The 15,992-nt window shown below is 59.3% G+C and overlaps 1 protein-coding gene across 12 annotated transcripts; it reads left to right on the forward strand.

Annotated features, from left to right (window-relative positions):
* Window positions 1-2,441: 2,441 nt before the first annotated feature.
* On the forward strand, window positions 2,442-15,891 carry TPM2 (tropomyosin 2). 12 transcript variants are annotated; one of them, XM_039709727.1, is made up of 9 exons: window positions 2,442-2,664; window positions 3,520-3,645; window positions 9,685-9,818; window positions 10,847-10,964; window positions 11,086-11,156; window positions 11,906-11,981; window positions 12,112-12,174; window positions 12,502-12,571; window positions 14,344-15,573. In XM_039709727.1, exons 1-9 carry the CDS (start codon window positions 2,551-2,553, stop codon window positions 14,421-14,423), a joined length of 852 nt encoding a protein of 283 aa, XP_039565661.1. In that variant the 5' UTR covers window positions 2,442-2,550; the 3' UTR covers window positions 14,424-15,573. The 12 variants fall into 12 exon arrangements, with proteins under 12 accessions (XP_039565661.1, XP_039565659.1, XP_039565658.1 ...); XM_039709725.1 differs by lacking the exon at window positions 14,344-15,573 and adding an exon at window positions 12,903-13,685 and having other exon boundaries at window positions 2,444-2,664; XM_039709724.1 differs by lacking the exon at window positions 14,344-15,573 and adding an exon at window positions 15,580-15,891 and having other exon boundaries at window positions 2,447-2,664.
* Window positions 15,892-15,992: the final 101 nt, after the last annotated feature.

Raw genomic sequence — 15,992 nt, forward strand, 5'->3', positions numbered from 1 at the left:
GTCCCTGGGGGTGTGGAGGGGCTGTTTCTCCTAAGACACTTACCCCTGGCCAGGCTCCAGGGTGGATTTGTGGCTCTCACAGGCATCCCAGTCCTCCCAGCTGTCCCCTGACAATCTGCACTGGCCTGACCCAGGCTCTCACCCAGGTACCAGCTTGGACATGGGGCCCTTTGGAGTGCCCAGCAAGGACAGTGAGCGGGCACAGCGTGGCAGCAGCTCTGGCCTCATCCTGGCATCCTGGGGAGACGGGAGCTCCAGCACTCCCTGCACAGGGCTGTAAGCATATCCACTGCTGTGTCCTCCAGCTTGGGTACAAGCAAGAGGTGGTGGCATAAATCCCAGGGGAGGGACACGGGGGTGTGATTAACCACCGCCCCTTAATCTCACACACTGATCAAAGGGTTGTTTTGGCAGGCAGGTTCAGAGGTTTGGAGCTGGGATGATCCAGTCATATGGTGCCAGGCCACTGCAGGGATCCAAATTCAGCTGAGTTGGAGGTTGGTGGGCAAAACACGTCCCAGCTTCTTGGGGAGCCCGGGAATGGGGCAGTTGGAGATTGCACCTGGAAAGGTCACATTAGTTTTCAGGACAAGCCTTTCCTCGGGAGTAAGGTCTGACCCTGGCTTGGAATATGGAGGGGACTGCCATCCTTGGAGACCTCAGCCCAGAAGAAGCCTGGGCATGGGGCAGCAAAGGGAGGGATGTTCACCCACACCCCCCTGCAGTCCCTTTTCCCACAGGTTACCACAGAGGTCAGTCTTAAGCGCAGAGTCATGGACCTTGGCTCCTGGATGATTCCAGCAGTGTCCATCAGACATGGCTATGGGGCAGAGAGGGAGAACAGAATCCTTTGGGGGCACATCTGAGGGCTGGCCTGGCTCCAGGGCAATTTCCTTCATTATATTTGCCCCACGCACTGAGCACATGAAGTTGCTCAAGCCAATGTAGTTGCTCCAGGCTGAAACATCTCGCAGAAAAACAATTATTCTCTCCCAGGCATGATGGGAGATGAATCTTCCCCCTCCCCTCAGAAGCCACACGCTGGCAGTTACAGACTCTCCTTGTCCAAATATGTGCCTAATTTATCAGTACTAATAGCTTCTCTCCAGAGTCCAGCAGTGGCTCTTCTGCTTTCCCCATGGAGCCAGCAGCCTGTTGGTCCTTGACTGCTCCCACCCCTCCTATGCCCTGCACCATCCAGGCTGGAGGGCTCCTAAAAGGAACTTTCTCCAGCTGTCAAAAACTTTTTGTTCCTCTCTTCTTGGAGCACTGGTGCTGAGAAGTTGTGTCAAGGGTTGGCTGCAGCCCAGGGGCAGTGGGCTGGGGGAGCCTGTGCACCCCTCCTGTCCCCATCCCATCCCATCCCATCCCAGCCTTCCACACGTGCCACACGGCTCCCATGGCCCCTCCACCAGCTCCTTCCAGCCCCCCCGACCCACAGCCCACCCTGCAGCTGGGAATGTGCCAGAAGCATTTACGATCGTTATTAAAGTACAGGTTATTTTTGGAGGAGCTGGGATTTGAAGGGTTTGCATTTTTTTGCCTGTGGAATACAGTTTATTTAGAGCAGAAAGATGAAGAGGCACAGTGAGCTGCCTGTATGCCCTGTGTCACTCTAAAATGCCAATCTAGGGGCTGTGCATGTGCCAGGTGTCCTTGTGGGTGCCAGGGACAGTGGCACCTAGGTGCAAGACAGAAGGAAGGTGGGTGCCAAGAAGTCTGCATAGAGCTCTGGCCCTCCTGCCCCACCAGCATCTGGACGGGAAAGTCAGGGGCTCTGCTCAGTTCTCCCCTGGGGGATTTTCCCCATGTGGGCAATGCCAGCCAAATGCATCCCCCAGTGCAATCACAGCCTGAGTGTGTCCCCTGCAATTCAGTGCCAGCCCACTGGTGCTCCCAAGTGCCATGCCAGCCCTTGAGGTGTCCCCAGGGCAGTGCCAGCAGGCAGGGTCCCTCAGGCCCCAGGGTGCTGTGACAGGGCACGTGGTGTACCTCGGGCACTAGCATGAGGACAGCTCCAGCTGGGGCAGTGCCACTGGGGTGCCCATACTCGGTGCCCCAGGATGTCCCCTGCCCGCTGCCATTGGGGTACCCCTCGCACAGTGCCCCCATCCAGGGTCCAGGGCTACCACCACAGCGTTGCCCCGGGGTGTCCATCACCCAGCGCCACCAGGCTACCCACAGCACAGTATCCCGGGGCGCCTTTGCCCAGTACCACCGGCCTGTCCCTAGCGCCGTGACCCGGGGTGTCCCTCGCCCTGCTCCCGGTGGGTGCCGGGCGCCGGGGCTGCGGCGATGCCCGCCGGGGGCGGCCCCCCCGTCCCGCTCGGTGCGAGGGCCGGTGGCGAGCCAGTCCCTAAAAGGTGCTGGCGGGCGGCGGGGGAGGTACCGGGGCAGCCCCCGCCCGGCACGGCCCCTCCCCAGCTTTTAGGCAGCTCGGCGGGGCGGGGAAGGCAGTGCCGGTGCTCCCTCCGCTCCCGGTGCTCCCGCCGCTCCCGGTGCTCCGCGTCCCTCTGCCGCCCCGCGCCTCGCCGCCGACACACCGCCACCATGGAGGCCATCAAGAAGAAGATGCAGATGCTGAAATTGGACAAGGAGAATGCCATCGACCGCGCCGAGCAAGCGGAGGCTGATAAGAAGCAGGCGGAGGATCGCTGCAAGCAGGTGGGTGTCCCACGGGCTTCCCCGGCATTACCTGGGTACCCTCCATTCCAGGGGTGTCCAGCCCCAGGACCCCGTTCCTCTGGGAGTCCAGCCTGGGGACCCTCCACCCTAGGGTTGTCCAGTCCTGGAAAGCCCGTCCCGCTGGGTGCCCAACCCTGGGGATGCCATCCCACTGATCGTCCAGCCTGGGGACAGTGCACTCTCTAGGATCATGCAATCCTACTGATCTCCCCACACTGGTTCTCCAGCCTGGAGTCCCCTGTCCTAAGCATGTCCTGGCCCAAGGACCTTGCCCCACTGGGTGTCCTGCTTGTGGATGCCAGCTCTAGGGATTGGCAGCCCTCAAGACCTTTCCATGTCCCCAGGGACATCACCCCATGTTCCCCAGGAACCAACACTTTAGTCTCTTTCCCCTGACCCCCTATGCTGGTCCCCCCAAACATGTCTTATCTCAGTGGGACACCCCAGTTCCACCTCCCTGTCCCTGTGCCAGGGAGAACCCTGGAGACTGCGCGCTCCCACCGCAATCACAGAGAGATGGGAACTCAGATTGGTGTCCCCCAGAGCTGTGTCCCCATGTCAGGAGATCTCCAGCCCCTATACAGGGAAGAAGACCACCACCCCCTTACCTCCACCAGGGTCAGGGATGATGGGGGTCCAGGAGGCTGCTGTACACCAAGAGCCCCCCAGGGACCGTAGACCCAAAGCTGTCAGAGGACACGTCCATGTCCATGTGTTCCTGCTGTGCCCCACACAGGCTGGGTGTCCCCAGGAGGAGGATGGGAGGACAGATCCCCTTCCAGCCTTGCAGGCACTGCCATCCCCCCTGAACCCCACCCTTTGTCCTTTCCCCAGCTGGAGGAGGAACAGCAGGGCCTGCAGAAGAAGCTGAAGGGCACTGAGGATGAGGTGGAGAAGTACTCCGAGTCTGTCAAGGAGGCCCAGGAGAAGCTGGAGCAGGCGGAGAAGAAAGCTACAGATGTAAGTAGGCACGCCAGCAGCTCCTCCCCTGCGCAGGCTCTGGACCTCGGGGGGGGTTAAAGGAAGAGGGGGCCCTTATATGGAAAGCGTCCGAGGGGAAGACTGTCAGGATCCCATTCCTTCGATGTTGACACTGAACCGGGCTGATGGGTCCTGCGTGGGGTGGGGGGGCCAGGCCCACTGCGGTGAGCAGTGCTCTTGCTGGTCCTCTCCTGAACCCTGTGGGTAGCCTACAGCCTGGCTCCCCAAAGGTAACGGGGACAAGTGTCCCAAGCTGTGTCACAAGTCCCCAGGCATGCACCTCCTCAATGCTCGTAGGAAAAGCTGTGGTGCTTGCTAAACTGTGGCAGGTCAGAGAAACTGAAAAATCTTTTGCTGTGGTTAGCTGCTGAGTGCTGGCTGCAAGGAAGAATGCTTGGGGTGTATGGACGGGGATTTGGGTGGATTTGGGGTCCAGTGTGCTACTTTGTACCCTCAGAAGGGCAAGGCCAGGAAGAGTTTTATTTAGTGCCATGACTGATGTTTCTCCTGGGAAATAGATCCCTCTGGGGAGATGTTAGGAAGGTGTTGAAATTGGCTTGTGCCTGGCCAGGATGAAGGGTGGAACAGCTGTGTGCGGCCACGGGGCCGCTTGGGAATGGGGTATAACGACCTGTGGTGCCACACAGGGTATTTGACACCCTATAAATAAATACTCCTTTTGATAGCCAGCCCCTCTTTGATGAAAACCAACCCTGGAAATTGGAGGAGAAGCTAAAGGAGAGCCGTCTGGAGTGCAGCCAGTAGGGCATGGCCAGGCTTTTCAGGATTGAGAACAAAAAATTCAATCCCAGCTGGTTTATGGAGCTAAATGGGGGAGATGCGTCAAATCTCTGAGGCCGCCGCCAAGGACAGGGGTGAGCGGACAAGGACGAGCAGTGGCAACACCAGCCCTGTGGCAGCCCAGAGCCCCTGGGCAGCTGCCAGGGGTCTCCTCAGACCTCTCTGCTGATCCTACAGATGCCTCTCCTTTAAAACACTGAGAATCCTCTGGAAGGGCACGTTCAACCTAGCACGCCAAGCTGGGCAAGGTGGCTGCTGTGTGCAGTGGGGTTCACACTGATCTGGCTGGGTCTGTGCTGGTATGGGACAGGGCAAACTCCGTGTGGCTGAGAGTGGATGTGATGTTCCCAGTGCAGGGCTCAGAGGAAGGGGCACACAGTGGTACCGGGCAGATGTCAGCAGTGGGGTGTGGAGGGGTTTGCTGCTGGCAGTGGGCTGTGCCATGCCATCCTGGGCAGGGAGGGTGTTTCGCTGCTCTCGGTCCACAGCAATTTGGCAAATCTGTGGGCTTCAGCATGGAGAGTGCCATACCAGAAGATCCAGTGGATGGGAGCCACTGGGGAAGGGCCTGAGCAGGAGCCATGGTGAAGGAGCTGTGTCAGGCTGGAGGTTGGCTGCATCAGGGCTAGGGCTCCATCACCAGCACAGCCCTCCCAGGTCCGTGCCAAAGCCTGGACAGGCTGCACCATGTCTGGGGCTCTGGGAGTCACCCATCCACGCCAGGGAGCTGAATGTGCTGACAGCTCTAAGTGCCAGGGCTGGTGTCACCTCCTCCCTGCCGCGAGGTGCAGCACAGCTCCTGCTTCCAGCAGAGGAAGCGCTGGGTGGACCCCTAGAGCACTCTCACCCCAGGCACCCCCAGTCCTCCCTGGCTGCCAGGACAGTGGGTGCCTGTGAGTACAGTGCGTCCCAATTCCTCAGGAGGCTCAGGCTCATACCAGCGATCCAGGCAGCCTCCTGCTCTTGGCAAAAAATGTCAATGTCTTAAAAGAATAAACACCCAACTCAGCATGGCCCTGCCCTGCTGCTGGCACTGGGTGGTGGGGCAGGAAAGCCATGGGGACTGCACTAAAGAGTGCAAATGCTTTTGCCCCAGGCGCTTGGAGAGGTGTCAGTGCACAGAGCAGGGAAAGCCTGACCCTTGATCAGCAACTCCACAGAGTTTCACAGCAGCTCTGTGAGCCCACCACGGTCGTAGAACCTCTGGTCACCAGGAGGGACAGCCCATGGTGCCCAGGTCAGGATGGGCAAGGGCTGCTGGAAACGGTGCAGCTGGGACACGAGGTTTAGGCCAGAACAGCCCTCTCCACCGCCCCACATCCCCAGCACAGGCCTGTGCCCAGCCATCCTGGAGGGGCCTTAGGGAAACTCTGCCGTTCCCAGGCCATGATCCCAAAAGCTTCACCCGTGTTCCCGCCCCAGCTGCGTTCCCCAGCCAAGACTTTGCTCTTATTTGGCGATTCCCTGAGCTGGTGGGAGGGAACTGGACTCTGCTGGGAAGTGACTGCATCTCGGGGTGGGGCCACCGCAGGAGGCACCTAGCCTGGTACTAGGGGATCAGGGTGGCTGCCCCCTAACCTGTCCCCCTTCTGCCTGCAGCTGGCTCGTCCCTGCCCCACTGCTGCCAGGAACCCTTGTTTCTGCTCCAGGCCCCCATGTCCTGGCTGGTGCATTAGTGACATCCAGGCCTCGGGGTGGGAAGGGGCAGGACCAGCCAGGCCCACGGCCAAGCCCCAGGCTGTGTGCTCCCCGGGGACCCACAGTATCGCCTCTTCCGCTGCCTCTTGGCAAGGGGACACGGATCTGCAGGGTGCAGATAGCAGTGGGGCTGAGTCACCCCCAGGACCCCTGGCCCTGGAGTTGATGCCAGCTGGTGAGGTCAGCCTGGGAGCTGGCATTCCTGGAGGCAGGTGTGAAGTGCAGCCAGGGAGCTGTCAGTACATCTTAAGGGAGGATTGAGTGCCAGCAGCTCCAGCTTCTTCTGATGGATCAAGACATGTGCCCCAGCCAGGATGGAGAGCCAGGAGCTGGAAGTTTGACCTCCCCCACAGGGCACAGTCCCCAAGGCAGGAGATGCCAGAGTCTCCATGGGCCCCATGAGTCTCTGTGGGGCTGCAGGACAGGTCGTCACCTTGGGGATACCAAGGGACTGAACGTGATGGATGCTGGGCACCTGGCTGCAGCCCAGGTACCCCCGGAGGATGCCCAGGAGCAGGCTCTGCTCCTGCCTCTTGCTGACTTCCCATAAGGAAAAAGTCCACAACGCTCCTTAGCTCTGCAGCAATGTCTGGGGAGGGCAGCACCTGGGGAGTACGCAGGGGTACATTGCTCCTGTGGCCATGGGGCTCCCCAGGACAGGCTCCAGCACTCTCAGACTCCGTGGACTGCTGGAAAAGAGTCTATTTCCCTGGGGTCCTCTCCATTGCTCTGGGGGATTTCAGCATGACTGTGCATCCCTGCCCGGGGGGCAGCATGCATCCTGGGCACAGAGAGAAGTGTGTGCCCTGCCTTGGGGCCACTGTGAGCCCTCTCTGGGGTACCATGTACCCCTTCAGAGGACCATGCATCCACCTGGGACCATGCGTGCTGACCCAGGGTGGGGGGACACTGTGCCCTGCCCAGGAGCGGCTGTGCATCTTGCCTTGGCGGGGGTGTAGAGACAGCGACCAAAGCCTGGGGAGGACGGCGCACCCTGCCCGGGGCACCCTCTGTCCTATTTGGGACGAGGGGCACTGCGCATCCCTCCCGGCGTGGGAGCTCTCTCCTGCCGTGGGTGAGCACCGCACGCCTAGCCCGGGGGAGCGGCGGAGCCGGTCGGCCCGAGGCAGCAGGAGCAGCAGCAGGAGGAGGAGGAGGAGGAGGAGCAGGAAGGGATGGAGGCAGGGCGGGCGGCGGGAGCGGCCGCTGCCTGAGCGCTTCCTGCCCGAGCCGGGCGGATCCCACAAAGGGCTCGGCGGTGTGGCCTCCCCGCCGGCAGCCCCCGCCATGGCCAGCGCCAGCTCCATCGATGCCGTCAAGAAGAAGATCCAAAGCCTGCAGCAGGTGGCCGACGAGGCGGAGGAGCGCGCCGAGCACCTGCAGCGGGAGGCCGATGCCGAGCGGCAGGCCCGGGAGCGGGTAAGGGCCGCTGGAATGGGAAGAGGGGGCGCGGGGGGCACCCCGGCGGCTCCTCGGGATCCCCCGGCCCCGCTGCCGGCATCGCATCCGGCGGGCCCCGCCGAGCCCCGGCGGCCGGGCTGTGCCGGGAGGCTCCCGGGGAGCCGCGGGGAGCTGCCGCCCGGCCGGAGAGCCCCGGGGCAAGGAGCCCGGGACCGTCGCTGCCTGCGGGCCGCCTCCCTCCTCCCGGTCTGGCGAGAGAGGATGCTGCGCGCCGCGGGCTCCGCAGCGCTTCCCGGCTGGCCGGGAGCGGGCAGCGGCCAGCCCTGCCTGGCGATCGCCGCCTCCTGGGAACCGGTCTCTTCCCTCGGCGGCCGGCTGCACAGCTCAGAATCCCACGCCCAGGCTCTTGTCCGGCTTCCAGCGGACTCTGCCGTTCGGGCCGCAGAGCTTTAGCTCCAGCCTGTCCCTTCGTGGGGAGAAGCCACCCCTTCACACTGCCTCAGGCCAAAATTTCCATTTTGGCAGCAGGATGGTATGCCCGAGCTGCAGCTTTTTCCTGGTTTGTATTTGTAGTTGGAGCTTACTTTTTTTCCCTTTCTTTCTGTTTCCTATGCCCACTCATTCAACATTCTCACCATATCAGGAGCGGCAGAGCTGGGTGCGGTACCCGGGTTGTTGTCACTCGGGCTGTGTGCGGAGGAAATGGCCCCTTCCTGCAGCCTCAGATCGGGTTCCCTGGTCACTGGGAGCTGCCGGGAGAGCTCATGTTCCCAAGTGTCCGTCCGGACAGCTCTGACCCACTTGGGGGGTGATTCCCTGGGAAAAAAAATCTACCGACACAGTGAGGCTGATGCTGCAGGCAGGGTGTTGACCTGTGGGTGCCAGCTCCAGCTCCCCATTGGGCAGTCTGGCAAGGGACGAGGTCTCTGGGTGTCTGTAGAAAGGGTGATCATGGGGCGGAGGTGGCTGTGGGGCTGGCAGGTGTGGGGCTGGCAGCCACCTCAAAGAGGTGCTGGCTGCGCCTGTCCCCACCCTGCCAACTCCCCACAGGGGACTGCGGGTGCTCAGTGGGGCCGTGCAGGGTGACAGACCCTTGCCACTCCCATAGTTCTTGTTCTTGGCTAGTATTCCCTGGGGCATTCCCAATGCTGGAGCATGAGGCTGGCTGTGTCCAGGCACTGCAGCCAGCCCGTCTTGCTGCAGGCTGTGAATAAGCAGGAGCCTCTGTCTCCTGGGTTGGTGCATGGAGCTGCTCCTCACAGTGAGGTCTTATTGCCACCCATCCCTTGATATTTAGGGGGTTTGTCTTCCTTGCGCCTTCCTAGTGGGAAACAGGGCTGAGAGCTGCTGAGGCAGCATTTCCTGACTGTGGCGATGGAGCAGGAGGCCTTTACCAAATGGAAAGAGTGCAAGGCCAGGCGTCAACAGGCTGGCGGAGGGCCAGGGCCACTGCTCCTGGCCGGCCCCAGCTCCCAGCCCTGTGCGTGGGGAGCCTGGGAAAGGGAGGGCTCTGGTCCTGCCAGCCTCATCTTGGCCAGGAGCCAGCCTGCCGAGGGCGACTCGCTCCACTGCCCCCGGCACCGTGCTGTACATCAGCTGGGGGGGCTCCGTGCTTGGCTTCAGGCTGCCCTGTTGCACAGGGCCCTGGGGTTCCTGCAGGAGAAGCTCCCGGCTCACTCTGCCGCCTCTGTAAACAGGAAATCCACAAGCAGCTCCGATCTCCTTTTCGGGAGCGAAGCCGCACAGGGCATTCCTCCCCCTTTACTCACTGCTCTGCAAACCCCAAATACCATCCCTGTGACGACACGGCTGCTATGGCCACCCTGCCCCGGCGAACGTGCACTGTCCCACTCCAGGGCGGGAGCTGGAAGTGTGAGGACATGGTGGGGCTGCACATGGCAAGGCTGGGAGAAGCCAGCATCAAACAGCCACTAGGGATAGAGATAACCCCATAGAGAGGCAAGGGAATGCATGGTCAGGCATGCCATTCCAGTGAACATGGGCTTGTTGCACAGTGCCACGGGGCGTTCTGGATGGTAAATAGGGGTAATCGTTGAAAATGCGTTTTTCAGTGTATGTGTTTGACATGGGATGACTGAGGGGTTCCTTTTCCCCCAGGCTGAGGCTGAAGTGGCTTCCCTCAACCGCCGTATCCAGCTGGTAGAGGAGGAGCTGGACCGCGCCCAGGAGCGTCTGGCCACTGCCCTGCAGAAGCTGGAGGAAGCCGAGAAGGCGGCTGATGAGAGCGAGAGGTGGGATGGAGGGGGACAGTGGGAGTGGTATCAGGTCACCGGGGATTGCAGACAGCCCGCTTAGTTTTGCAGTGGGGTCCCTCTGAGCTGACCTTATTGGGGTTGCTGTTCCTGCAGACTTCAAAGGGAGAGAGCAAAGCCACAGTGCAAAGAAGTCCCTCAGATACAGACACTCTTATCCAGAGCACACATAACATCCTGAAAAATTTTATCTGATATTTATAAAAGCAATAGACTGCAACCAAAGCCAGAGGACAATATGAGCATAATTTATTTCCCAGAGCAGCTATACATGCTAAAGGACAAAATAAGAGCCCAAGAGGGAACCTCTGTGCTGGTAACTAAAGTCAGATTTGAGGACAAGACAACCTCATTCAAAAAGGCTACTACAGGGTTTATGTTGCACCATCCTCAGTGCAAGTAGGTTTCCCAGACTGGAGCTGAGCAGGCAAGGGCACTCAGGTTGTATGGGAGCACCCAGACATGTCACAGCATTCCTGGCAGTTATGGGAGCTCTTCCCTCCATTGGCAAAGATCAGTTAGAGCAACAGCATCTAAGTGAGAGGAGAATCTCCAGGAGCTCCTTCTGTGAGGGTTTGGTGATTGCCTGTTTGTGAGCATCACCCTGAATGAGAAAGTCTTTGCCACAGGATGTTTTCTGGTATTTCCTAAGGCCTTCCAGCCTGACAGGCTGTTTTTGTGGAAGTTGTGGCTGGCTCATCCTGGGCTGGGCACCTTTTCCCCTCAAATATGGGTTCAGAACCTGCCTGCTTGAGTGGCACCATAGCCATACCTCACTCTGGAACATAGTCCTGAGGCCAGCTCCACTGTAATTCTGCACAGGAGCATTTCTGGGGTACTGGTGGTATGATCCTACTGTGGTGGCATCCTCCCTGAGCAATGTCCTGTGTCTCTGAAGCTAGAGGGTGGCGTGGTTAGGATACATAATGTGCAGATGGGCTGGCAGGATGTGTAGATGACATCTCAACCCACAAGTAATAAAATCTCCTGGCATGGTCTTTCCTCAGAGGCATGAAGGTCATCGAAAACAGGGCCATGAAAGATGAAGAGAAGATGGAACTCCAGGAAATGCAGCTGAAGGAGGCGAAGCACATAGCAGAGGAGGCTGACCGCAAATACGAGGAGGTGTGTGCCCCATTCCCCAGTCCTGACACCCTGGCAGCCCCAAGAGCCATCTCCTTATAGCCCTGTGCCCCCAGCTGGGGCAAGCACAGGGCTAACAAGGGTCACTTGCTGCCAACAACAGGTTGCCCGTAAGCTGGTTGTTCTTGAGGGAGAGCTGGAGCGCTCAGAGGAGAGGGCAGAGGTGGCGGAGAGGTGAGTGGGGCTCCTGGTGGGCAGCATGCAGGGGTCCCACACAGCCCTTGTCCCAGATCCCTGGCAGACATGGGGATGGGGATGTCTGTCCCTGGAAGCAATAGGGTCTGTCACTGGGGTGGTCTTTGGGATTGCAGGCTGGGGGTAGGGGTGTGCCAACCCACTGGCATCACATCCTTGACCCTGTTCTCTGCTGTCCCCCTCCCGGGGTGCCCCTCTTCCACCCCAGCCGAGTGAGACAGTTGGAAGAGGAGCTGCGGACCATGGACCAGTCTCTCAAATCCCTCATTGCCTCAGAGGAAGAGGTACTGGGGCAGGGGCGTGGGGCGATGTGCAGCAGCCCCCTCTCTCTGTCGCTGTCTCTCGAACCATGCGAGCCACCTCTCTCCTTTCTGCACCACTGCCTCCAGCACCAGCCTCCCCTCGCCCCCCTCTCCAGCAGGTGCAGGCCGGGCACGCTCCTCCATCCCTCCATCCCTGCTTCCCTGGCGGGGCCAGCGAGGGCTTGGCTGGTGGTGATGCACGAGGTATCCGTGCAAGGAAGCACAAGGAACGGATGAACAGATGCGTCCTGGCAGCTCCTGCTCGCAGTGGCTCTGCTCCTGGTCCACCTGCACTGAGTTTTCTCCTTTCTCAACTTGTTTTCTCTCTTTCTTTCCTGCTTCCCCGTGCCTGTTCTTTCTGCTCCTGCCTCTCTCCTGCCCTCTGGCCCCACTCCCCCCTTCCTGCCGGCCCTGCTTGGGATGTAGTAAATGTGGTGACCTAGAGGAGGAGCTGAAAATTGTCACCAACAACTTGAAGTCCCTGGAGGCCCAGGCTGACAAGGTAGGACCCAGTGAGGCTGCTAGGGTGGGAAGAACGCGTGGGGTCTGGGAATGCTGCGGTCTCCTGCTGGGGTGAAGGACAGCTGGAGGCATGCCTGGGGACTCACAGGTGCTTGTCTCTGTCTCTGCAGTATTCCACCAAGGAGGATAAGTACGAGGAGGAAATCAAGCTTCTAGGGGAAAAGCTGAAGGAGGTAAGGGTTGTAGGGCTGCCACTGAATCAGTGCTTGCTATCCTGAATGGGTTTTGACCCCATTATGCCTACGTCCTCTCAGAGTTTCCTAAATTGCAGCCCAGCATCATAGCAGGTACCTGGGTCTGGGATGACTTTCATTAGTCTGTTCTGATTTAGGGTGTGAGGCTTCATGGAGCCTTAGTCACTTCTTGTCCCTTGCCTTTCTCATGGGAGGGCTTCTGGAGAAGGGTACCAGAGATGCAAATGGGGCAGATTTGGAGTGCAGTGCAGCCTGCACCACCCGTTGTGTCCTGCATCTCACCCTTTCCCTCTGTGCTTCCCGCAGGCTGAGACCCGGGCCGAGTTTGCCGAGAGGTCTGTGGCGAAGCTGGAGAAAACCATTGATGACCTAGAAGGTAAAATGTCCCCACCAGCCCCGTGTCCTTCTTTGGTGGGGTGGCACTGGACACACCATGCCCCTGGTGGGGCTGGACAGTGCTTGGCCAGAGGGAGGGGTGGTCAGGAGTTCTGGGAGCAGAGCGGCTGGATGCTGCGGCATCTGGTGTGGGAGCACAGAGCTCCTGGGGTCTGGGCCCTGCCCTCGGGTAGGCAATAGGGTCACATCCACGCTGCCTGTGCCCACACACCCCTGCTGCCCTCAGCCCGCTGCTCACAGCCACTCTCTCTCTCCACCTTGTGTCCTCCACTCTATTCCACCATCTGCTCCCTGCCTGCCCTCACCTGCAGATGAAGTGTATGCGCAGAAGATGAAGTACAAAGCCATCAGCGAGGAGCTGGACAATGCACTTAATGACATCACCTCCCTCTGAGCCCCACGCTGGGCACCAGCACTGCACCTGCTCCCTGCCTGTCTCTCCCCAGTTTGGCTGTTTGCCTGCCTGGCCATCCCACCTCTCTCCCTACCCTCTCTGTCCTCCTCTGTCCTACCTAGCCTGTGCCTGTCCATCAGCTCCTTTGGGACAGGAGCTGACCCGGGGTGTTCCCGCTGTACCCCTCTTTGGGGAGACAAGATGTAGTTGCTTAGAGCTGTTTGTTAAGGGCAGGAGAGCAGCCCCACATACTGACTGGACAGTGTAGTTGTAGGCCCATGCCACAGCATTGCCCTGGGGATCAGGACTGTGCCCAGAAGCCCTTTGTTCCAGCAGCTCCCTCCTTGGCTCCCCAGCAGCAGAAGCACTGGGGACCCTGCAGCTCCAGGGCTGGGGGGCCATTCCCCCCCCATATACTTCCAGCAAAGTCCCCTGGTGCTGCTTGCTGGCCCCAGCATGGGGATGACCTGCATTGGGGAAGCGGCACCTCCACTGCCAAAGCTCAGGCCTGGGGGATGGAGGGTTGGATCCAACTGTGCAGACACCTTGTTCCCCGGCAGGCAGGCGACCCTCACTCCTCCCTCACCCTTCTGTCCTTTGCACATTGCTCTTCAGTTTGCATCTCATGACTTTTCTTTTGTGTTCTGTCCCTCTGGGTTAATGAGTTGATATCAATAAAATTTTAACATTGGTTTCTCCTTTGTTTTCTTCATGCCACTCTATCCCTCATCTCCTGCCTGTCTCATGTGGGTACTGTCAGCAGTGTGGTAGGAGGTGGTTGCAGGCAGCTCACAGCCACAGGCCCCCAGGCTGACTGTGGCTGAGACCCAAGAGGCTCCAGGCTGAGCAGGATGGGGCCATTGTGCTGACCCCAGCCACCCCCTGACTCTCGTATGCAGCTTTCCCCATCTCATGCCATCTTCTCCATGAGTCTTTTGGTGTGAAATGTCAGGGTTAGACCTGGTCCTGTCCATTGCCTGTCCAGTGTCTCTACTCTCAGACATTGCCTACAAAGCAGCAATCTCATCCCTGTCATAGCTCCTGCATCACCTTCCCTTGGTGAAGAGGCTGGTGCTACCCTTCAGTAATGATCTCTTGTGATCCCTAAATTGGTCCTGATCCACCTCCTCCTTCCTCACCACCCTACGCTGTCCCAGAACCCAGTTTCCAAATTGATGGACCTACAGCCTTGTCCCTGCACCTGGACTGGCTGCCTCCTGTCAGTCCAGCTGTAGCCCGCCACGGCTGGCTGGCTTGTGGTTTTTCCAGCAAAGGCTTTCAGAAATGCTGTCTCTTTTCACTAACTCACTTTTTTCTCTCTCTTTCCTGTGCTGCGTTGATGTCTCCATTTTCTCTAGAGCGCTCTCAGCAGGAGGCCGAGAGAAACCGTGTTCTCACTAACGAGCTGCGGGTCATCCTTACTGAACTTAACAACTGAGCTGCCCAGAGCTCCTGGCCCCGGCCCAGCCTCCCTGCCCCATTTTGGCCAGGCTGGCTCCAGGCTGGGAACCCCTCCCCACTGGGGTGAGGCAGGGTGTGAAGCCTTGCCTTATCCTCATAGGGGTAACTACCCTGATTGGGCAGGACAGGGCGCCCCTCTGGAGTTGATGAGTTTTTGTGGGAGAGATATGAAGGGTTTTGGGATGTCCTGGGATGCCTACGTAGTGATGGCTGTCCTCTGGCACCATCCTGGCTCTGCTGGGGAGGGATGCAGTGGCTTGTATTGCTGCCTTCCTCCCCTTGTCCCGGGAGTCAGTGGGCAGCCTCTTCCTCCTTACTCTGGTCACCCCAAATTGTGCAGGATGGATCCCCTTAGAAAGAGGTCCTTGGAGGGTGTGGGGAAGGCTGGGAAAAGAGCTGGGGATCCAGCAGCACCTGCTGCCCCAAACTTGGGAAAGGGAAGAGGCTAGCAGGGCACACTGGGAGATGGGGCTGGGTGGACAGCAGTCTTGTTCCATCCCCATCTCTGGGGGAAGCAGGATGCCGTTTGGAAGTGAACACCAGAGGGAGGCTGCCTTGGCACAAGGCTGCCTGGCAGAGCTTATCCTTGTAGCCTTGCTAGCTCTGCTCCTTATCTCTCTGTTGTCCTCTGCCCACTCTCCTGGGCTGTTAATGGGCTGCTTTCTCACTTCTTTTCTTCTCGGAGCACTGCTGGGTCATGCAGCAGGCACTGGTTCTCCGCTTCTGCTGGCCGAGGGTTTGTGCACGTGCCCACAGCTGGCCAGTGGTGATGCCAAATAATGGTACTTGCCAGCAGCACCTGTGCTGCAGAGTGCTCAGCCACGGGCAACGGGGCAACCTGGGAAGATGGAAATGCTGAAGAGTGGTAACTGCCTGTCCCAGTGACCAGCCTGACTGGCCTGGCTTCCCTGGCAGATTCCAGAGTGGCTGGACTCATCCCTGCCAGAAATGGGGCTACCTGTGTGGACTATGCTCCGCAGGGGACGCCCCGTTTGACTGGGGATCGTTGCTGTACTGAAATGTCCATCTGTGTGTGTGTGTGTGTGCTTGGTGTGGTGTGTGTGGCTCCTGCTGCACCTGGGTACATTTGGGTTGTGTCTGTGTGCGTGGCTGGGTGTCCCTTGTATTCACAGAGAGCCTGGCCAGTGCCAAAGAGGAGAACGTGGGGATACACCAGGTCCTGGACCAGACCTTACTGGAGCTGAACAACCTCTGAGCTGCCCTCGCAAGCCCCTATCCCTTTTCCCTACCCAACACATGCACCCCACTGGCATGCTCAGGATGCGGTCATCAGCTGAACTGCATCTTGGCCAAACCCACACCTCAACTGAGAAGGGAAGCTCAGCAGCCTTGCACTGTTGCTCAAGGGGATCTTGTTTGTGCACAGCCTAACTGGCTCTGTCCTGTCTTTATGTCCAAATATTAAAGCAGTTTGACAAAATGGATGGCTGTGTTTGGTCCTTTGGGTGGGTACATGCACTGGGAGAGGTGGTGTGGGTCTCCCCAGTTCATCCATGGAGGGTCTGCAGGACTTCTGGCTGTGGTG

The sequence above is a fragment of the Passer montanus genome, unplaced genomic scaffold, assembly GCF_014805655.1.
Source record: "Passer montanus isolate IOZ18808 unplaced genomic scaffold, ASM1480565v1 scaffold22, whole genome shotgun sequence".
Classification (NCBI taxonomy): domain Eukaryota; kingdom Metazoa; phylum Chordata; class Aves; order Passeriformes; family Passeridae; genus Passer; species Passer montanus.

Coding starts and splice junctions, on each gene's coding strand:
- TPM2 (XM_039709725.1), top strand. CDS start 2,551: ATGGAGGCCATCAAGAAGAAGATGCAGATGCTGAAATTGGACAAGGAG. Junction 2,665..3,519: donor CGGAGGATCGCTGCAAGCAG/GTGGGTGTCCCA, acceptor TCCTTTCCCCAG/CTGGAGGAGGAACAGCAGGG. Junction 9,819..10,846: donor GCGGCTGATGAGAGCGAGAG/GTGGGATGGAGG, acceptor GTCTTTCCTCAG/AGGCATGAAGGTCATCGAAA.